This window comes from Podarcis liolepis, assembly GCF_965112155.1.
Source record: "Podarcis liolepis genome assembly, chromosome: 14".
In the NCBI taxonomy this organism is placed as follows: domain Eukaryota; kingdom Metazoa; phylum Chordata; class Lepidosauria; order Squamata; family Lacertidae; genus Podarcis; species Podarcis liolepis.
This window is the reverse complement of record NC_139569.1, coordinates 26,739,719-26,762,776: the sequence shown is the minus strand read 5'-3', so window position 1 is coordinate 26,762,776 and position 23,058 is coordinate 26,739,719. Positions and strand designations below refer to the sequence as shown.

At 48.0% G+C, this 23,058-nt stretch overlaps 1 protein-coding gene across 1 annotated transcript in view; it reads right to left on the bottom strand.

The window, feature by feature from the left end:
• The window catches only part of RASGRF1 (Ras protein specific guanine nucleotide releasing factor 1), a 63,447-nt gene extending 41,323 nt beyond the window's left edge, over positions 1–22,124 (bottom strand). The window contains exons 1-3 of the mRNA XM_083474997.1: positions 20,793–22,124; positions 9,016–9,122; positions 5,888–6,035 (exon numbers count right to left, since the gene is read on the bottom strand). Coding sequence (XP_083331123.1) covers positions 5,888–6,035; positions 9,016–9,122; positions 20,793–21,056 — 519 coding nt within the window. The 5' untranslated portion in view covers positions 21,057–22,124. The remainder of the gene's footprint in view (positions 1–5,887; positions 6,036–9,015; positions 9,123–20,792) is intronic.
• Positions 22,125–23,058: the final 934 nt, after the last annotated feature.

Genomic DNA, 23,058 nt, shown 5'->3' with positions numbered 1-23,058 from the left:
GCCTCCTTCCCCACCTGCCTTGTGACCTGCTGCCTCAGCTCTTCACTTCTTGACTGAGAAGATGGCAATACCTGTGCCAGGTAGCCAGGCCCCCTGCCCTTGTACTTTCAGTGGACACAGCAAAATCCCTCCTGTTCAGGGCTGTCTCTTAGAGACTGGGGCAGGGAGCCGATAGCATTCTCAGTATTATTTCATGTAAATGTTTTTGGGTTTTTAAAAGGATGGTTACTTTCTGAAGGCAAATTTGGAATTGTGTTGCTTGGAAGCTGAATCACCATCAGTTAGGTAAAGGAAAACACATGCGTTGGTGATGTAGATGTAAAATTGTGACTTACTCTGAATTAATTAGCCTAGTGTATAAATATCATTTCCCCCCCTAATCTGATTAATGTCTTTCTGTGTTCATGCTTCTGTAGCCCAAACTGCACCACCCACGCAAAAGAGAAAGGTATTGGCAGACTCAGAGTAACCCTGAGATTTGCAAATGCTCTGGAAAATCTCTAGAGAGAAAAACCAAGAGAGAGAAGGATCCAGAACAACTCAACAACATGGAATGTTGAGCCACTGGAAGGAAAAAAGGGGGGATGGAATGGAGTTATTCGGAAAGGACAGGAGGAAGAGGCATCTGACACCCAGCCATGGATAATCCTGGGAATTGTAGGTTGTTATTGGTGCTGATCTCACATTCCAGGCACCCTTAATCAATCACAGTTCCCAGGATCCTTCAAACTATCAAAGTGTTATACTAGTGCTTTAAAAGTATGGTGTGTGGATAGCAAGAAGTATAGAGCGGACCATTCTGTTGTCAGAATGTTTTATTTCCTGATTCAGACTGAGAAGCTGTTTCTCAATGCATCAATGGATGACAGCGAAAGCAGTCCTTGAAAAATCACAGGAAAACTCCAAGGTTTTAATGCAGCTGAGATTGGGCATCAGTATCCCACCTTCCAAAAAAGTCTAAAAGATAGCAGCAGAGCCAAGAGCTTCCTGATCTTTGGCCCTTTCTAACTCAGTTCTTATTTAGAATGAAACATTTTAAAGTTGGCCCAGATAATGCCAACCCCAAAGCTAAAACAGTTGAACCTCAATGGACAATCCAGTCCAGCATCCTGTTCTCACAGTGGACAACCAAGTGTTTGTAGGACACCAACAAGCAGGATCCAAGCCCAAGAGCCCTCTCCCCTCCTGTGGTTTCTGGCAACTGGTATTCAGAAACATTGCTGCCTTCAACTGTGGCAGCAGAGCACAGTAATTGTGGCTTGGAGTCATTGATAGCCTTCCCCTCTATGTATTTGTCAAATCCTCTTTTAAAGCCATGTTGGCTGATGGCTCTCACTGCCTCCTGTGGGAGTGAGCTCCACATTTTAACTAGGTGCTGCATGAAGAAATACTTTCTTTGATCTGTCCCGAATCTTCTAGTATTCAGCTTCATTGGGTGTCCACAAGTTGTGAGAGAGGGAGAAATCTTTTTTCTCTATCGACTTTCTAGCTTACTACAGCTCAGCAATGTGGTCTGTCATAATACTGCAGGTCAGAGTCAGGGCTGAGGTTGGTTTGGATTCCCAGGAAACTATTCCCAATATCCATAAAGGTCATTCAGCTTGAATTGCACACCTGAGACAACTTCCTGGGCCAGACTGATCAGGCAGTTCCACCCAGAAGCCTCATGCTTTGTTATCTTGCATCCGTTAACTGGTTGCACATTTTCAAAGGTTCAAAAATGGGATGCATAAACAAATGCAGGTTGCACATGAAGTACAACTGAAGTCAGAAGGAAGACTCCTTATCTTGGATGCTCCCTGCTGCTTTTTCAACCCCTCGGACCCTTAGCTGAGGTCACACCCCGGCAGCTCACCAGAACAATGTTTTGGTGCAAACACTCCTTGTATGAACTGAAAGATGGAGATGTAAAATGTCTATTTCCATGCAAAGAAAACTCCTAAACAAATCAAATTCAAGCATGCAAATGAACTGGGAGGCGTAGAAGCAAGATTGGCTCTGGGGAAGTGACATCACAACAACAACAAATCAGAGATGCACGAAAGCATTGTCCCTTCGAAGCTGATGCCATTCAGTTTAACATCCTGAGGTTGCCCCTAGCAACGAGATACAGAGCAGCCTCCATTAGAGCCCTGGTATTTTTAAACATCACACCCCCTCTTTTTAAGTGTCATGCTGCATGCCGCATATGGGTGCTCTGGGCAGCAAAACAGGGAAAGGGGGCAGGTGGGTGTGAGGATCCTGAGTTATGCAGGAGGCTTGCTTATTTTTAAAAGGCCGCCCCCGCTCCGCTCCCAGAGATCAGGGTTGTGGTGGACTTGAGGGGCTAGAGAGAAAGTAGGGACCTCTTCCTAGGCCTAAAAGGGGGTGGGGTGTCCATTAAGTACCTCCTGGGAGACTTCTGCCTGGCAATGCAACCCCTCTCTGTCCCACTCTTCAGGCAGCATATAAGCACACACCTAAAGGCAGATGCCTTCCCACACAGAATCCTGGGAACTCTAGTTTACACCTCACAGAGCTCAGCACCCTGAGCAGACTACAGTTCCCATGATTCTTTGGGGTGTGATGTGTTTCAAATGTACAGTGTGAATGCCTTGGGAGAGAGAGTCTTTGTTATTATTCATGCGCAGGAACACAGAAGACATAAAAGGCTCAGCACGCAGTCCCATTCATATGAATGGGGGGGGGGAGAGGAGTGCAAGCAAAATGCAGGTGTTCATAGGGGAAAGAACTGGGCTCAGAGAACGTGCACATCTGGCGCACCCCTGAGCCCAACATGGCCTCTCCCCCCGCCCCCAGCATGTCCTTGAAACTGTGGCCCTGTGGCAAGTTCTCTTCTTCACGGGAGGTTTCTATACAGAGGTTGGATAGCCACCTGTTGGGGATTCTTTAGCTGTGATTCCTGCGTCGCAGGGGTTGGACTAAATGACCCTTGGGGTCCTTTCCAACTCTACAATTCTATTATTCTAAGTAGCTGAGAGGAAGGGTGGGATTAGGTCTGTTCTGCTCTGAAGGAGCAGGTGTGTAGCCTTGTGGATTCATTACTGTCCCTTAAGGCTCAAGTGACTTCAAGTGCCACAAAGTGCCCTCTGTCAGTTTTGGCTGGTGGCCCAGCTACTCCCCTGTCTGGAGAGGGATAGCCTAACTTCTGTTATTAATAATAATATTTTTTCATTTGTACCCTGCTCTGGGTTGCCCAAGCCGCTCTGGGCAGCTTCCTACACATATTAAAACATAATAAAATACCAAACATTAAAAACTTCCCAATACAGGGCTGCCTTCAGACGTCTCCCGAGTAAAATAGTTTTTTATTTCCTTGACATTTGACGGGAGGGTGATCCACAGGGCAGGTGCCACTACCAAGAAGGCCCTCTGCCTTGTTCCCCGTAACTTCACTTCTCGCAGTGAGGGAACTGCCAGGGGGCCCTCGGAGCTGGACTTCCGTGTCCAGGCTCAATGATGGAGGTGGAGACACTCCTGTTTTCAATGCTCTGGCAATTGCTCAGCTAGATTACTGCAATGCTTTATATGTGGGGCTGCCATTTAAAATGGTTGGGAAATTGTGGCTGATGCTGAATTCCACGGCCAGGTTGCTCAGTGGTGCAAGAGGTTCTGAGCACATTACACCAATCCTGGCCTGACTTCACTGGCTACCAATTAGTTTCTGGGCACAATTCAAATTTTGACCTATTCATTTGTACGCTGATTTTGACCTATAAAGCCTTATGTAGCTCAAGACCTCCATACTTCAAAGACCACCTCTTCCCACATGAACCAACCCAGACTCTGAATTCCCCACATGAGGCCCTTCTCCATGTGCCCGCTCCAAGGAAGGGGCAGAGGACAGCAACACAAGAACAGGCCTTTTCAGTGGTGGCTCCCGGCTTGTGGAATGCTCTCCCCAGGGAGCCATGCCGGGCGCTATCACTGTGTTTTTAGTCCCCCAAAGTCTTAGGATCTTAATTTTCTGCTTATCTTTTCAAGGAGTGGAAAAGGATCTGCTCTTGTATCTATATTACTTGTGTATTTTAAGTTGCTTTATCCTTGTTTCTAATGTTCATTTTTGCAAGTCAGTTTGAATTTCACTTTTGAGGAAAAAGAAAAGAAGCAACAAATAAACAATAATCACACCTGGTGGACCTTGTCCTTTCAGTGAAAATCTTGTCCCCATAAACCTACCAACCAAACCACTGACTTTAACGCAGCGTGCAATTTATTCATAATTAGGCATTATCAAACAGATCATATTCAGAACAAAATGGACTCACTTCTGATATTAGCCATGCTAATAGCTAAAATGACTCCTCTGCTAGCAGGGAGAGTTCCTGGCTGGTCTGCTGATAAATCTTTTACACAGCAGAAAGAGCTGCTTTTCCCTTTCAAAATCCAGTAAGCAAAATTTGCACATTAAAGGAAAATGTCATTTGATCTGCGCTTCAAAGGGTAGTGGGGTGTTGTTGAGGGGAACAGCAGAAAGTACAACACTAAGACTTTAAGCTCAGAGGCAGACTAATTATGCACCAACATAATGATAGTTCTTGGGTTACTTGTTGCTCAATTTTTTTAAACTATACAATGAACAGCTTTGACCCATAACATTCATGCCCATGGCAAGGTCTGCTACTCCTGGAAGAAACCAAGTTTTCAGATTAGGGGTCTTCCAGGCATCCCTTCTAAAATCTGTTGAACACCATAACTTGCCCAACCAACAGTATCGTACTCAACCCCCTTCCAGATGAATATTGCTGTGCTTCGGGTATTAATGTCTCCTGCACAGCCAGCTCTAAGTAACTGGTGGAACTTCAAGCAGTCTCTTGTCAAAGGGTAAACACTCCAGCCCAGAGGCTTGGTTTTCAAAACACCATTCAGACACAGGTTTTTCCATGCAGAGGCAGGACACAGGTTCAGTCCCTGCCTGTGCATGTGTGAATCTGGTTACCATGGCATTTTCACCTGTAATGCTGCAAATCTCTTCACCTCTAGAACATGCCACCTTTCTGATGGCTTTCCTTTGCTTTCCGGTTATGGTTATTTATTAAATTGCTTAACAATTCACCTCTCTCAAAACATCCCAAACTGACTTACAGAAATATTTTTTAAAAATAAACTAAATAAAGTTTTAAACCCAAGAAATAGCAACAATGAATCCACATTCTTGTATTCATTAAAAAAAAACCCTGAACAACTTAGGTCCAGGGTACCTTAGGGATCATCTGAATATTTCTATTCCAGCTCGGTCACGAGATCATTTGCAGGAGTGTCATTATTCATTCCCAGAGTTGGTGATGCTCATTTGACAGCAATGGAAACCAAGCCACTGGCCCAGTCCTGTCAGACTCTGTGGAGATTCAGCAGGCGCCTTCTGTGCCAACCTTTAAATGCCTGCTGAAAATTTTCAATTACACCAGGCCTATTCAGGCAATTAAGAGTCCTGCAAAATGGGTTACTGATCTTTGTTTTAAACTTCCTTGTTTTTAACCTTTTATGCTTTTATGGTATGGTTTTATCTTATTTTTGCTGTTGTGAACCGCTTTCATATTATTATTTTTTGTAAAAAGCAATATAGATACATTTTTTTATAACTAACTAAATAAATACTGCTACACAAATGCAAACAGTCCATAAACATAGTAAAATCAAAATAGGCAAAGTATACAGTTCGCCTAAAAGCAAATTGGAAGTCAGAGAGCAGCAAAAACAGCCCACCGTGTGCCATCCAATACCCCAAAGGGCAGGAAATGCAAATGGGTCCTTCTCATTGCTGGCAAAAAAAAACCTGCTGAGAGGAAGGGGGTACATTTTTCCTGGCATGATGCATGTCTGAATGCAGCCACAAGGACCAACCACACAGGCTCCTTTGCCCTTTGCATAATCAGCATGTTTTTACCTCAGATTTCAGGCGCTCAGTCTCTATTTCTCCATCTTCAATTTGTTGCCTGAGTTGCTTGGCAACTGTTTTCTCCGTTTCCACAATCTGAAGTAAATGGAGGTACTTCTGCATTAAAGCTTCATGCTCTGTAGCAAGAGTCCTATAACTGTTATATAGACAGAGTTGTTAAGACATTTCCTCCCCTTCCGTTGCTTTTCCTGCCTGCTCTGCATCTCACACCCACCCACCAGGTTGGGCACTCATGACCACCAACAACAATGGAAAACTTGGGGGATCAGGTCCACGGGCTGCCCTAAATGCTGTCATTGGGGTGGATGTTGCTACTCATGGTGGCTTCCTCAAGCCGTGTCTGCTGCCAACACAATTAGAAAATCCTATGGGGGAGAGAGAAAGAGAGAGAGCCGACCCAACAAGCCCTCAAGTGATAACTGCATTCCTCATGGGGGAAAGGGAATGGCATGACTCTGCTGCTACAGTTCAGAGCATGAACTTCCCCGGCCACTGCTTGGCTTGAATTTGATCATTCTGATTTATCATTCCCACCAAGCTCCAGCCATTCTTTTTATCCAAACATTTTAGAACAGCCGTTTCCCAACTTAGTGCCCTCCAGAAATCTTGGGCTACAACTCCCATCATAGGTGCCAACTCCCTGGGGCCCTGGGTGACCGAGCACCCACAAGTTTCGGTGCCAATATCATGCATGCTGCATGGCACTCATGGCCCGAGCACCCACAGTCATGGGACCAAGCCAGCACTACTGACTCCCATCAGCCTCAGCCAGAGCAGCTGCAAGAGCTGAGGCTGATGGGTGTTCTGGTTCAAAACATCAGGACCAGGAGACTAGGGAAGGCTGGCTTCCCATATTCAGCCTGTGAGTAATAACAGCTAAGAAGTGATTATCTGAAGATCAAGATTCCATGTCCAATTCCCAAACTTGCACTCTGCCACTGTTACCCAGTGGGCCAACCCACATGACCCCAAAAGAGGCCCTGAGCACATGACAATCTCAAACTATGCTCCTGCTGGCCACAGACACCAGGCATGTTTGCTGCTTGATCTGCCTTGCAGCCACATCAATTTTTAGCAGAAGACAGGGATCATAATTGATCCGGCCACACGCTGGAGCAATTGGACAGTGGTTTCTTCCACTGTATGACCAGCTGTGATGCTCTCTCCATTTTCCATGTGCTCTGTGCCAGCTTTGGGTCACATGGATCAACTCTATGAGCCCACAAGGATCAGCGAGAGATTCTGCAAAATCTCTGGCAACCATTATGAAGATGCAACTCTGAAGACCTCAAATACCTTTTCATTCCCATCAAGGAGGCAGATTCACGTCCTGCTATACCAGGCTTGGTTTATTGGCTTCAGTGAGACTGACCTGACACACTGAACCTGGTACTAAAGGACAGGTAAGGCTGCTATCCTATATCTACTAACCCAGGAATAATTCCCATTGAAGTCAGTGTACCTTACCTCTGAGTAGACCTATATATGGGTTTGGACTCCAGGTAATTAGGAATGGCCAAGCTCCTTCCAAGCTGGCAGTGACTTTGGTTGGGAAACACAGGGTGCAATCCCACAGGTAAAGCAGCATTGAACTCAGCATGGTTTAGTTCTGAGTAAAGATGTCGAGGGCTGTACTGCCATTTAATCCCATTTTATGAGTTCTATGAATTCAAATATTCGTGGAAGGATCTGGCCCACAATATTTTACATGTGAGTTGGGTGGGGGAGCTGCCTCTTTGTTTCCCTGCTTGGTTAAAAGCAGCCTTTCCAGGAAAATGAATTGAATGTTAAAAGAAAGGGAATGGAATTAAAACGCAAATGTCAAGGATGAATTCTTATCTCTGGCTGTGGCAACTGGCAGCGTCCCAGGTGCAGAGGCAGCATTAAGAGTAGAGAAAAAAATATCTGATGCAACATCCTCTCCAACTCCTAAGTCTGCCCAGCTGCTGCCCAGCACATTTTGAGAAGGCCGGGGGGGGGCTCCCTCAGCCTTCCGTCAGGAAGGCCACAAAGCATCCTCTGTGCTGCAAAAAGGCACCCCACCTTCCACCCCAGACAAAGCAAACTGATGCCTGGAAGTGTAGGTGTTCCCATTCTGCACGGCACACCTGCTTGTTTGAGGCTGTTTCTATGGGCAATGGGGAAGGAGAGCAAGGACACTCCCTTAACACCCCGAGCCTTCTCCAGATGCCCCCCCCCCGCTTCCTGCTCCTACCTGGCACTGACTACACACACTGATGCTTATCTTTGCGACCAGGGCTTTGACAAGGCAGTCACCTTGGGAGGCAGGCTGGGCACAGCTGGGAGGGGGCGGCTGATCTGGAGCCCAAGGACTGTGCTGCTCGCTGCCTCCTGTGCTTGTTGCCTGCAGCCACTGCCTGTTCCCCTCTTGCCTCCTTTTTTTCTCTCCCCCACGTTCAGTGTGCTGGGGCTTCCCTGGGCTGCCTCCAGTCACCTCAGGTGGCAGCAGAGGAGGAGGGGGGGCTCCTGCCATTTTCTGTTTTGCCTCAAGCAGCAAAATGTCTTGGGCCAGCTCTGTTTGCAGCCATGAGATGTGAAACGCAAAACTCAAAACAAAAACCCAACAACAAATTCTGAGGTTGTTAGGATGCTGAATTCTAGGCATGGAGCAAAATCCTGTGCTTCTTTAGAAGAGTCAGCCCAAGCATTGCTCATTGTCAACTTTTTCTCTGTAAGCAGCTCAGAGGGGCTGATTCCCTCTTATATGGTTTCTTCTATGCTATAATAAAAAAAATATTATTATGTTTTATCATGTTTTTATGTTGGGAGTCACCCAGAATGGCTGGGGAAATACCAGTAAATATATTATATTACTACTACTACTACTACTACTACTACTACTACTAATACTAATACTAATACTAATACTGCAGTACTACTACTACTATTTATGAGCCATTGCTCAGCAAGGATGACCAGAAATAAGGCCTCTTACTGGTTCCCTCTCCCACTCTCTCTCCCCCAGCAGGATTAACATGGTCAGCGGCCTCTTGCACCTGACCTGACACATGCCAGCCCAGCCCTCCATCCCAAGACACCTTGCCCCAGCAGGATTCATGTTCCACAGAGCCACTGAGAAAAGGAGGAGGACTTACCTGGCATGGCTAATGGCTGCTACCCATTCATCACAGTCTTTAGCATCTTCTGTCCTCAGCTCCAGGGTTTTCTGGTTCTCATGGTTGAAGTTAACGGTGAAATAATGCTATAAAAACAAAGAGAAGAGCTATTACTCTTAAAGGCAGCCAGCTGCATTCCACTGCAAGGTTGCCAAATATCACCAACTCATCTTGGCGTTGTTACACAGAAGGCACAGAAAGCGAAGGACTAACTCAAAAGGTTGCAAATTTATTATGGGGAAAGTCCATGGAAAGCATTTTCTAGCAGGCAAAAGCATGGAAGCCATGGCAGATTAGATACGGCGTTGCAGCATTATTGGGCCAGTTGTTGTTGTTGTTACCATCAATTTATTAATCACCTTCTGCTGGTAGCTAGTCTGCCATGGTGGCCCTGAAGGAGAGGAGAGAGCATGTTGCAGCCACTCCCTCCTCGCTTTGCCAAAGGAAGAGGCCAGAGGGCCCCAGGAGAGACCGCCAGCCACTTCCAAACTACAGCAATGCCATTGCAGTGGGTTGATCTAGATGACCCTTCAGATCCCTTCCAACCCTGTGATTCAATGTCTCTTCCTTCCTGGCTCATTTTCTGCAGTGCACCTGGCTGCTTTTGTGGTCTTGCTTGCATGGGCTGGCTGTGGGGAAGGGGGCGGCAGTAGTGGGGACAGCAGATTAGTGGGGACTCACCCAGAGTAGTGGGGACTCATCCAGATTCCCCCCCCCCTCCAGGCACTACGATGAGCAAATGGTTTGGGGCAGCTATTTTCTATCCCCTCCCCGCACCTTCCTGTCTCTAAGAGGTGCCAATGCTGAATCTTTGCAGCAGGATCATGGACCAGCATTTGAGAAAGCAAGGGGCCTGATGGACACATGCCCATGGAAGGCACCCGCCCCAGAACAGCCCCTTAGAATCCAGGCCACCCACCAGCCCTGGAAGCTCCCCCCCCCCCCCCCGCAGACTTTGCTGCATCTCAGATGCCAGGCTGACATGGACAGGAGCAGAATGGGGCTTGGCACAGAGGTTATTTTTAGCCTCCCTTGGCATTTACTGTATTTGTGTTAATTTTCGTCAGGGCGGCTTTGAGCACCGCAAAAGAGTTTTCGCAGTTCATCTACTCTCCTTCCCTGCAGTCTCCTAGGAAACAAGGGATGTTCTCTAAGGCCAGAGACAGAACCGAGTAAGTTGGAAAATAAATAAGGAAATGCTGAGCGCCATCCGTTCTGCCTGTGGCTTTCGCTCTTGCCAGGACGTCCTGGAATCCAAAATCCAACCACATGGCCCCACAAAACTCCTGGCCTCCAAGCACAGACTAAAGCAAATGCTCTAGAGAGGGAAAGGGCGGCGGTAGCTCAGTGGCAGAGCAGCTGCTTGGCATGCAGAAGGTCCCAGGTTCAATCCCCAGTGGGATCTCCAGGAAGGGCTGGGAAAGACTCTGTCTGGAAACCTGGAGGGACATTGCTGCCAGTCAGTGTAGGGAACACTGCACTAAATGGACCAGCAGACTGACACAGTATGAAGCCGATTCCTTTGCTCTTCTCTTACTCTAGCCAAGGGACACATCCTCTTTTGGGCAACCTTCTGTGGCCACATACTGGAGGTGGGTAGGGCAAAGGTGGCAAAAAAGGGTCACCTTTCCCATATCTGGTTAACTACATTCCAGCCAGCTCTCTCCTGTGGCTCCTAGAAGCTGCCAGCATGTGACAGCAACCACACCCAGGGAATGGCTTTGACTGGCTGGCTAAACCAGGTGAGGGTAGCCAATGGGTCTCAAACCATCAGTGAGTTAGGGACTTCCCCTATGTGCAAAGACAGGCTCCGGTGGATTGAGCAGATGAGACCAATAGGTGGTCCATCGGTCAAGAAGGTGGTTTTTGCACATGCTGTAGAGGGAAGTGAGGGGCAGTTGAGGCTCATCAACCTGGGAAGGTAGCCCATCTAGAAAAAAGAATATTCTGACCCTAAACCTCTGCCACCATGTGGGAGATCCTCAGGAGAAGAAAAGTCTAAGGAGTAAACCCTCCACAAATCCAGAGTAGAGTTCCTGGGTCAGTTGGATGGTGCCTTATATGCCTCCTTCTGGGAATCCCTGCAGCCAAGCTGGTGCCAAACATTTTGCTTTCCTTTGGACCAGTGGCGTAGCGTGGGGGGTGCAAGGGGGGCAGGCCGCACCGGGCGCAACATCTGGAGGGGCGCGCTCGCTGCCTCCGGAGTCGCCGAAGAGCCTCGGGTGCAGGCTGTAGCAGAGCCGCATGTCTCGCGGCGCCCGGCTGAAGGCGCCCGGCAGGCAGCGGCTCTCAGCGCTCGCCGCAGAGGACGCACCAGGCAGCCCCTCCTCACAGCCCCGCCTCTGCCGCTGCTGCTGCAGCTGCTGGGCCGTTGCATTTTCCTCGCCTCTCTGCCCCCCTCCTCCTCCGGGCAAGCGTTTGGGCAGCAGCGCCAGTGGCAACTCGCAGGTTAGGGGTTAGGGGGGGCGCAAATTACGTGCCTTGCCCCGGGTGCTGACAACTCACGCTACGCCGCTGCTTTGGACCACATCAGTGAGGCTGGTGTGTGTGTGTGGGTATCCCAGGACCTCAAATACACACTGCCTAGGCTTGCACCCCAGGAAGATCACTTTGGTGCTGCTAATGCAACCATGCACACCACTTTGAGATCCTTGGAAGATAAAACTGGTACATGAATAAAATAAATAACAACACATATAATAATCATTGCAATGGTGTCTAATGCACCCTGCCATTTCTTATCTCCATTTATTCTTTATTTTTTACACTATGTGCAAAAAGCGATGAGGAGAGAGTGCTAAGATATCAGAACTGCATGATAATATGAAAGCATTTATGCGAGCTTAATCAAAAACACAGCTAGGTCATTCTTTTTCTCAGTTCGGATTGAAGCTGTTTGTGGGGAAAATGCATCAAAACACAGCATTTTGTAAGAAACAACAGGATAGCTATTGTTATAGATTTGGGGGGACCCCCCTAGACCCTAGAAATTAATAAATAGTAGGATTTTGATTATTTTAAAGTTGTTATATTTTGAAGAGAAAAAAAGAGGACACTATAATGACTCTCATTTTAAATACCCCTACTATATGTAGGCTTTAGAAACTGTGATATATTGATGTTGGGGGCAGGAGAAGAGAAAAGGAAAGCAAGTCTTCAACCACCGGTTATGTCAATGTCTCATCCAGAAAGTATAGCCAGAGACATTTCTGCAAATTAAAAAAAACACCACCTGGGCAGAAATTTTACCCCTGAAAAGGAGGACATGTCCTAGAAAAAGAGGACACATGGCAACTCCAGTTATTTGGAGTGTTGAAGCAAAGATTGGGGGCCCATGGAAAAGTACAGGCTTAATTTAATTCCAAGCAAGTGCCACACCTGGACCTGGGATAGAGGTGCTAACATGACAAAACGTGTTGATGGCCCATCTAAGAGGAATCCTGGGCCTGGGCAGAGAGAGACTGCCATGTTGATGGGGTGCATGTTTGAGGTTACAGGGTGGAAGTGTTTTTAGCAAGGTATGCTGGGAAGAAGAAGGGAGAACAAAGACTGGGATCCATCTTGGGTAGGCTGGCTGAAGACTGGCTGGGAGAGATGACTTTGACTCCAGTGCTGCACTGCTGTGGGGAACAAGCCCCTCTTGAAATGACCATATTGTAAGAGATGGGCTCCCCCCGTGCAGACTGAAGGTGTAAATATGTGAATAAATCACATTTAAAGCTACAACAGTCTCCACTGTGTTTCCTTTCTCCAAAGAAACACAGAACCTGGGTGAGTGGTTGGAACCCCCTAGAATCTTGCTGTTGCTCAGCAGAGAATGGGGCGGCACCTAACTTTTGTAACAATATGGATTGTGGCCCACATTGTGTGTACCTTGCTTCCCAAGCCAATGGCGGGAGCACACTTAATGTAGTGTAGACAGGAGGGTGTGAACTGCTTCTTTGCCCCCACCAGCTTCTGTGTCTAGCTGAAAAGCAGCCTCTGAGGCTGCACCCAAGAGCGGGGAGGGAGGCAGCGCAATCTTGTCTACCGTTGCAATTCTGCTCAAAAACTAGGCACATTATTCAGCTGCAAGGGACAGTGGTTCCTCTATGCCCCACCCCCCGCCAAAGGGAGAAATGCAACAGTGCAAAGACAGTTTTGAATTCCTCAACAGCAGAAAGGGAACAGTTTGAATAACCCATCCTGCCTCTTCTTCCGCCACTCAGCTTGGTAGCCTCCTGAGACTGCAGCTGGTTAAAAAGAAAACAAACAGAACCCCCGCCACACACACACCAATATCTGATGTAGAACTCTGCAGCATGTCTCATATGTCATGACTATGATGGAGGAGTTCAGTAGAAGAGTGGCAGAGAACGCCTGACCCTCTTCATCTCAATGGCTCTTCTGCTGTTGACCTCGCCTGGTGCAACTCTCCAGCAGCAGAGTTCTTTGGATCCCCCACACAATGCTTCTTCAAGGATATGTTGCGATGCACGATTTCCACAGCAACCTCAACGCATTCCAGGCCAGGCTGAGCTAGGGCTTCTCTCATCTAAATATAGCTGCTATAGTCCTGATTCTTCTAAGGGCATCGGCATCTCTCCTCCTCCTGAGCAGATGTGCTATTGGGCCACATCCTGGCAAAAGGTTCCAGGAGCCCCTCCTTGTCTTTCTCTTTAAACTGCCCTGTTTAAAAGGCCTAAAGACACAAGGCAGGTGCTATACAACAGGGCACACCACATCACCTTTCAACACAAAACCAAATAGGCATCACTGACAGCAAAGGGCCCCAGCAAGGGAACCTCATCACAGCACTGCTGCCTCCTGGCCTCTTCTGCCCAGCAACCAGAGTCCCATCCAGTGTTGGAACTTTTCCATGGCCCACAGCACCCTCCCCTTTCACCCCCTTGCATGAGAAGAATCTAACTCTAAACTGTTGTGGTGCAAAATCAAACAAATGGTTAATTGCTTCTGGATGTTCTTCATACATGAGTTATGATGAAGATTTATTTGGCAGCATTGACCATGTCAACCCGTCAGCAGATTCACATTGCATATGGTGAAACCATAAAGAGATGTGATAAAGGTCCAGGAACCTTACACTGCAAACTTAGCAATCAGCTGAAAGAAAATCACATGCATCAAGTCCTAAACAGTGGTACCTCAGGTTAAGAACTTAATTCATTCCGGAGGTCCGTTCTTAATCTGAAACTGTTCTTAACCTGAAGCACCACTTTAGCTAATGGGGCCTCCCGCTGCCGCCGCGCTGCCGGAGCACAATTTCTGTTCTCATCCTGAAGCAAAGTTCTTAAGCTGAGGTACTATTTCTGGGTTAGCGGAGTCTGTAACCTGAAGCGTCTGTAACCTGAAGCATTTGTAACAGAGGTACCACTGTATGTCCCACAATTGAACTGCAATGCAAGGAGCTTGCAACAGGGATGAAGGTAAACCAAAATGCACCAGTCACAACCAAGTGCATAAGTTGTATCACTGAGAAGAGTGTTAAACCTTCTTTCCTTCCATTTACTGAAGCACCAGGCTGCAAGATGTAGTATGCACTGAGGTGTATGGCCCACTTAATGTTCCCTCCCTAGGGAAGTATAAGTACATACTAATTTTTCTGGATGATTTCTCAAGGCATTGCATTGTGAACTTTCTAAAGGAGAAAAGTGAAACTGTACAGTTCAGAAAACACATTACCACGGTGAGCAATAAGCTTCAGAGGAAACCCACAACTTTGGTCAGTGACAGTGAAGATGAGTTTACCTCGAGCCACATGAAATCTCTTGTGGATGAAGAAGGGATTTTACACACAAGTGAGGAGTGTTTTCCACACCCTTCAACAAAGCTCAGTCACTGAGAGAAAGTTTAGATCTCTTATGGAGATGACAAGGTGCATGCCGAGTGACCCTGGCCTTCCCAAACAAATGTGGGGAGATGCGGTAGCCCCTGCAATATATCTCCACATCAGATTGCCAACCAAGAGAAGTACAAGTCCACCTTTAGAACTTTGACATGGAAGAGTGCCCAGTATGTCACACAAACATGTATCTGGCAGTACAGGCAGTGAACATTTTAGGTGTGTCCAACTGACATGTGATCACAGACATACGGGTCCTTTTGGACCCGGAAGAGGGCAGAACGGGGGACAGAACGCTTATTTGTGCCACCAACACACATGGGGGGGGCCCACGAATGGAACCCCTGCGTGAAATGGCCACCGCTTGTATTGCTATGCCTTTGTACTCAAGGAGAATAGACACAAGTTAGACTCCAGATCAGGACAGACAATTATGATTGGATATGCTACTGGAGCAAAGGTTACAGAGCAATTGACTAGAATACTGGAAAGGTCAGCACAAGACATGTGGTTCATTTTGATGAACACAGGACAGCTTCCAAGAGAGGAAATGCGATATAATTTTCTGAGGGGTCAGAAGAAGAAATAAGAGCCCTCCTGAACTTTCCTGAATTGACATATCTGCTTTTTACTGTCACATCACCTAGCACAAATCATGAACAGGAAGGAGAAGCCGAGGAGCAGATTACAGGTAGCAGGAGAGGAGACTGATGAGAAGAGGTCTGCACTGGAGGGTGATGAAGAGACTGGTGTGGTTTCACAGCCATATGTCAGACACTCATCAAGACCCAACAAAAGTATCCCATCTCCAGGATTGTCCTACTCTGCAAGGTCATTGGCACAACCCAGAGAACCTTCCACTTGGGGATTGAGCAGGTGCCAACCACATATGTAGAGGGATGCTGCATAAGAAGAGATTGATGCGCTGCACCAGAATAAGACCTGGGCCCTCACCAAGCTGCCTCCCAGGAAGAAGGCAACTGGTAGCAAGTGGGTATTCAAGGTAAAGCAGGGTGCAGAAGAGGACGTTGAGCACTACAAAGCAAGACTTGTGCCCAAAGGTTACTTGCAAAAGTTTGGAGAGGACTATGATGAAACTTGTGCACCTGCAGTGAGATATTCCAGCATTACACTGCTTTCAGGCACAGCAACTTCTTAACAAATAGAGGCAAAACACATAGACATTGAAACCGCGTTTTTGCATAGAGAAATCTCAGGGCAGATTTGCATGGAACAGGCCAAAGGTTTTCTCAAACCAAAGGAAGTGCATCTAGTATGCAAACTTCAGAAGGGGTTTTATGGTGTGAAGCAAGCTGCTAGAGCATGGAATGAGAAACTGCACAGCATTTCCCCACAGCTAGGGTACACACAAGGTCACACAGACAAGTGCTTGCACACCAAATGCAAAAATGGACAATTTTCTTATGTTTCGGCATTTGTAGATGACTTGAACATTGCAACTCAAAATGACCAAGACTACCCAAAAGTTGTGAAAGACCTAAAGAGAAGAAGATGGATCTTATCTTCTAAGTCAAAAGCAAAAAGTTTTTGAATTGCTTGACAGCTTAGGGCTGCAAGAAGCTAAGGAAGTAGCCACACCAATGGTTACTGACTTTCTAAAGAGCCCAGATGAATCTGAACTCTTGCCAGACAACAGCCAGTACAGGTCAGCAATAGGAAAACTTTTGTACCTGACCACAACTACCAGACCTGACTTAGCAAATTCAATGGGAATCCTGAGTAGTTAGGTCTCTCACTGAAAAGGATTAGACTGCTGTGAAAAAGGGTTGTCAGATAATTAAAAGGAACCATGAACTATAAACTTAAGTTGCCAGCAGACAGCAATCCAAAACTACTAGGTTATGTGAATGCTGACTGAGCCCGAGAAGTGAAATTTCTTTCTTCATTCTCTTCCATCATGTAAAGCTGACCAAGCAACACATGTGGGCTTGATCACTTCAAGCCCAGACCACGTGTTCATAAATGTTTTTCTGTATTTTGTAAACTCAATACTTTCTACCTGTGTTCTTTTTGCTGCCACATGGAATAATGCATGAATCTGACCTTTGGAGTTTTTAAGTAAAGCATTTCAATTTACTTATGTTGTGGTCTGTTCACTGCAGGAGAGGCAGTGGACTGAACAGGATATTTAAAAGGTCTAACAGTCTATTATTCCCATGCTTCATTGTGCTGCATGATTCTGTGTTTTTATACTCTGCTGGGGACTCTCTCTTGCTGGAGAGTGTGTTAAACTTTGAATCTAAGGATCCAGCCAATGATTTTATTAATTATACCACATGGGATGATATTAATTATTATTTTCCACCCTACAGATATTCCACTTGTAGTTTCCTTGATAAGAACCTGACAGGTGAGCCTGCCTATTGACACCTTGGCTCTCTCCCTGGCAGTTCAGTAGTGATACTGGTGCTTTGTCTGGACATGATGGGGTGATAGGAAAATGTTTAATTTATCATATAACCTGTCTGTAGCAAATTAAAACACCACCCTGAAAATCTCCCCAATTCAAGTAGAAGGGAACATCTAGTTCCAAAAGCTGCCACTAGAAAAGGAAAGCATTTTTTCTTCTTCTTCAATTATCTGAAGATTTCACTTCCACCCAGGTTTCAGAGTTGAAATGCCCTGACCAAAGTCAGAGGCCTTTGATCTTCACTATGCTCCTTGTTGAGAAATAAAACACATTGCTACTTGGAGATTTAAGTTTGCAATTCCTGGGCCAAGGCCAGGGTGATTAATCCTTCTGTGCAGGAGACCCAGCCATGAACTAGCTCTACAAATGTCAAAATGGGCTCAATTATAAATCAAAGGGGACTCGTTTAGTTGTAGCTGAATGAAACAAATTCCCAATGTGTTGTTGATTTGGTCTGAAGCAGGAAAAATATATTCCATACCTGCTGGTTTGGGAAGGGCTGCTATCTGCAACAAGCTCCTCCTTCCTCAGATATGTGAAGCCTTGGAAGGTGCCTTCTACAGAGTCCTGACCCTTGGCCTATTGCGCTCTGTATACTGACAATGGCTCTCCAGGGTTTCAGGTAGTGGTGAGTCTTTCCCAGCCATGCCTTGAGATGCCATTGGGGACTGAACCTGGGACTTCATGCACACAAAGCAGATGTTCTACCACTGAGCTACAGCCCTTTTGCAAGTGGACAGATAAGTCAGTACACATGTAAGGAAACATGGGTGAAGATAGAAATGGCCAACTGGTTTACCAGCCCATACATCAATGCCAAATGGGCTCTTGGTCAGTTAAAAAAAAATCTGCCTGCAATTTGTGAAATAAAGAAAGTTAATGTCAACATCAGTGAGGGATAAGTGTGGCAGCAATGGTTTAGCAAGGCTGATAAGTCCATACAGGAAAAGGTTGGATGGTAGAGCATCTGCTTTGCATGTAGAAGGTCCCAGGTTCCTTCCCTGGAATCTCCAGGTAGCACTGGGAGAGATTCCTGCTTCAGACACGGGAGAACCACTGCCAGAACCACTGAGCAAAATGGACCAATAGTCTGATTCAGTATAAAGCAGCTTCCTGTGTTCTGCATCCAGAGAGAGAGCCATTAGGCCAAGATCTATAGTACTTGCTAGCAGTTGGCCAATCAAATACCTAACAACTATTTGGGGGGGGGGGTTGGAGAGAAAACCTGCTGAGAGACCAAAGTTATAAATGGGATGTCCACAGAAATCCCTAAATCAAGAGACCATACTTTCCTTGGCATGCTGGCATCACAGACACACAGTAGTTTCTCATTGGCAGCAGGGGCAGGACTAATCTGACCACTCACACACCTGCCACACGAGGGAAGCAAGTTTTGTATGGGACACCAGGGAAGCCATGTGCAAACTGGGGCAAGCGCCTTACTCTTCTTTCCAGGTCAACCACCTCCCATCTGCAATGTGCTGATGGGACACATTGTCTTCCTCCACTGTTACTTACAAACAGGTCCTGGACATGTTCTCATCCTGGCCCTGCTCAGAACCAAAACTCATTCGCTTTAACAGTTTGGCAATGTCCTGCAACTTCAGATCATTGTCAGGATCAAAACGAGGACCCACCTTGCAGGGTTATTGTGACTATTATTAAGATAATGTACAGACAAGGAACACTCCCAAAGCACTAAACAAGTGCTAGCATTGCTATTTATTTTGTATGAAGGAAGAGCGCATGGCACCCAAGATGCCCTAAGGATTCTGAGGAAGGTGTGCCAAAGAAGAAAAAGGGGGACCTGAAAATGGCTCACAAGTTGCCGGGGGCTAAGGAAGGGGATGCGGGTGGGGGAGGAAACAGAAAGAGAAGGAGGGAGGACAGGAAGATAGTCTCGTGACTCAGGTCTTCTTAGAGCAGGAGTGGCCAATGCGGTGCCCTCCATATATTATTGAGCTACAGCTCCCATCAACCCTGACCACCAGAGATGCTGGCTGGGACTGATGGGACTTGGAGTCCAACAACACCTGAAGAGCACAATGTTGGCTATGTTATCTTTGCCTCTTCTGGTTGACTTTAGACAAATCAGTAGCACAGAAGCAACAATTGCAAATACAAAGCCAATCTCTTCTGGGCAAGGACGTCACCCCACATAGTATCTTCCTTCCAACAGTTTAATGGTCATTTTATCCAACAAGTCCATCTACATGCTTCATCTCAATTGACACCCCTGTATTTTCAAACCTCCTCACCGAGTGTCCTCAAAAGGCAGAGCCCACAAGCCCTATCACTGCAGATAGAGACTTCCACCTTTGCTCCTAAGCTGACAGTGGAGCTGTTTCACCAGCCAAAGCTATGGAAGCCTGTGAAGGATCTCTTCAATGGGATCCTCAAGGGTCTCTGGCTTTGCAGGGGCTGAGTTCTGTACCTGCAGGAAGGCCTCAGATTAATAGAGAAGGTCATTCCTCGTGATATTGGGTGGAGGCCTTTGCATCAGCGTGCCATGGACAGAGCCAACTGCCAACTGTTGAAGGTCTTGTCTAGCACAGATGCTGCTCTAGCATGACTAGTTCCACTGTTGAGGAGACTCTGCAGATATAGGTATGGTCAAGGACTGGCCGCAACATGTCTCTCATAACTGCATTTAAATCAACAGGATAGCTCAGGAATCAGCGGGTGGGTTGGCTGGCCCCAGGTCCTGTGTGGAAGGGAAACTCTCTGCAAACCCACTGCAAGCTGACTTTGTTCACACCCTGAAAGTTCTGGTGGGACGGACTGGCTCTTTCCCTATAACACTTTATGTTTACAGGTTAAGAACCATCAGATGCCTCGACCTGGACCCAGTCATAACTCCTAAAGCCCAGCACCCAAATATTCACTTGACAAAGGTGAATTGTGCTTGAGAGAGGCGGGTGGAGGGTGACATGGATTGCTGCAGAAGACCTGCTTCTTCTTTTTCTCCACCGGGGGCACCCTTGCATTTCAACTTGCTGACTAATTAATACGACTGATTACCCCAAATGTTATGGGTTTTTTGTTTTTTTAAAAAATGTTCTCCTGCCTGAAGTAACTTCAATTTCCTGGCCGGAGCAGGCTTCTTGGAGAGGGTGGGGGTAAAGGAAGTACCTTCTGCCCGTCCTGCATAGAGTCTTAAGCACACGAATCCAAAAATGGGAACACGGGAGGGGGGAGCTAGCGCGAGACTGCTGGCACTGCAGCGCTGGGAGAGCTGGAGCTGGAGAGCCTTCCTGACCCCCTCTGGCCTCGAAGGGGACAGGTGTGTCACAAGCACCTGCGACGCCTAGCACACACCGTCCCCACACAAATCTCAAGGCAGCGGACACACCGGGCAAGGCTGCTCTCCCTTCCCCTCCCCCACCCAGCTGTCCACGGCCCAGGCTGGCAGCAGCAGATCGAAGAGCCCCCAACCCCTTCGCTTCCTCCCAGTCCTCCTCCCATCCCGGCTCTCTCACCTACCTGTTTCTCGAGGGGGTCCTTGGGCTTGGGCGAGGGCGCCCGGTCGCAGACGCAGCCCTCCAGCAGGTAGAGGCCAGCCGGCCTGGAGCTGGAGTCGCTCTCGAAGTAGAAGAGCATGTTCTGCAGGAGGGCGAACCACTTGGGGTGCCATTTGGTATTGTCCGAGCTCCGCTTGCTCAGGTAGCCGCGCCGGGCGCCGTCCTTCTTAGCCAGCAGCCCCAGGTAGACGGCGTGCCCGTCGTTCAGCCGCATCGCCTTCTGCATGGCGGGGCCGGCGGCGCTCACAGCCGCATCTGCATCCCGCTTCGAAGAGCCCCAGCAGCCCGGCGCCCGAAGCGCCCAGCCGCCTCTCACATGCCCCCAGAAGCAGCAGCGCTCAGCCCGGGCAGCGCCTCCTCATCGCCCGGCTCGGCTCGCCGCCGCCAGCTCCGCGCTCGCCTCACGGGCTGGTCATGTGATGAGCACCGCGGACAGCGGCGCCCAGAGCCTCCCGCCGCGCGGCGGACAGCGATCTGCGCCGCGGACAGCGGCGACTGCGGCAGCGCCGCTCGCAAGCAAAGATCAGCACCGCGGACAGCGGCAACTGCGGCAGCGCCGCTCGAAGGCTAAGATCAGCACCCCGGACAGCGACGCCCGAAGACCCGCCTGGCGGCCTTGCGGGAGTTGGCAGGAGCGGCAGCAAGCGAGCCGCGGTGCCACGGCGATGCCAATGGGCGCCGTGCCAGCTTCCTTCCCAAACGACCCAGCCTCCTCTCCGCCGCCTGGTGGGGTCAGGGCATTTTTGGCACTGGGCGCAATCGCCTCCCCACGGCCCGAGAAGAAAGCAAAGGACCCCTGCTGCTCGCAGCACCGGGCGTCATGACGAAACCTGCGCGCGCCCCTCCAGAGCGAGGCACGGGACTGGGGAGGAGGGCACGCAGGAAGGCAGGGGCGATCGCTACTTCTCGGATCAGGTCCCACACCCCGGCATGCCAGAGGAGAAGCCGGAGACCCTCTTGGTGCTGAAGCTGGGGGCAGATGCCGCTGCTGCTGGCGGTGTTAGAAACCGTCGCTGCGAGCATCACCATGTCAGCCTCTCCGCCAGCAGGAATGCGGCAGCGGGACTTGGCCCGTTTTTATTTTTAGCCTCCCTCTTGCGCCTACATGTTCCAGGGAATGTGTCGGGGTAGGAAGGAAGGGCACCTTTGCCGGAGCCAGAAACGCCTGCCTGCCAGAGTCCTGCTCCAAACAGGACGCGGTTTAGTGATATCTTACTCTTTATGATCCAGGAATGTGGATTTCTCAGGTGACAGCTGCAGAATTTCTCATGGTGACAGCAACATTTCATAGACCGCCCTGCAGAGCAGTCCTTTTTCTGATCAATCTATTGCACCCGAAAACATGTAGCTCTCCAAACCTTTGTGCCCCATTTCCTCCTCGCTTCCTCCTCTCGTTAACGCACAGCTTTAGCAGGTAGACCAGGACACCTGCCCACACGCCAGAGTTAATTTTACCTAACCATTAAAAAAAATGTATGTTAAAACTCCCACATACAGTTCCCTACAGCAATCTCAGTCTTAATGGGATGCTCAAGGCTCCAGCCATTTTTCAAAACAGGTATTATTTGGGAGAAGGGGAAAATCCTTTTGGAACTGAGCCCTCTTTCTGTCCTGCCTCTAGGGGGTAGAGTGGGGTGGGGGTTCAAACCTTGACCTCTGATCTATATGTCACGATAAGTTCTGTAGTCCGAGGATAGAAAAGGTTTATGCTTAAAGGATTCTTATCAAGTCCCCTTTGGTGCATTCCCTCCTGGCCTCCCTGATCCAAAGAGGGGAGAAAGTGAAGCGAGGGATAAGCCATGGTTGGGGAAATTCCACCTCAGAAGAGAAACTCTTCCATATTAAGCAGAGCCTATACAGTACATGCAAAAACACCCAGAGGGCAACTGTGTCCTTTGTAGAAAAAACAAACCCAGAGTCTTGTGACTCCTCAAAGACTAACAGATTTCTTATGACTAATGAAGCTGAATTGGTGGTGGGGGTGGTGTGGTGTGGGGGGTGTTCTTGGGTTGTTCTTGTTTTTATTTTGATTATGTATTCTGTGTTTTCATATTGTGATTTTAGCCTGTGAACCACCCTGAGATCTGTGGCTATAGGGCAGTATACAAATTTAAACAACAACAACAATGCTGGAAAATTCAGGATAGGCAACGGGAATTACTGTTCCATACAGCAGCACAAGTGGTGCTATGGAACTCATTCCCACAAGACATGCATTGGCCATCAAT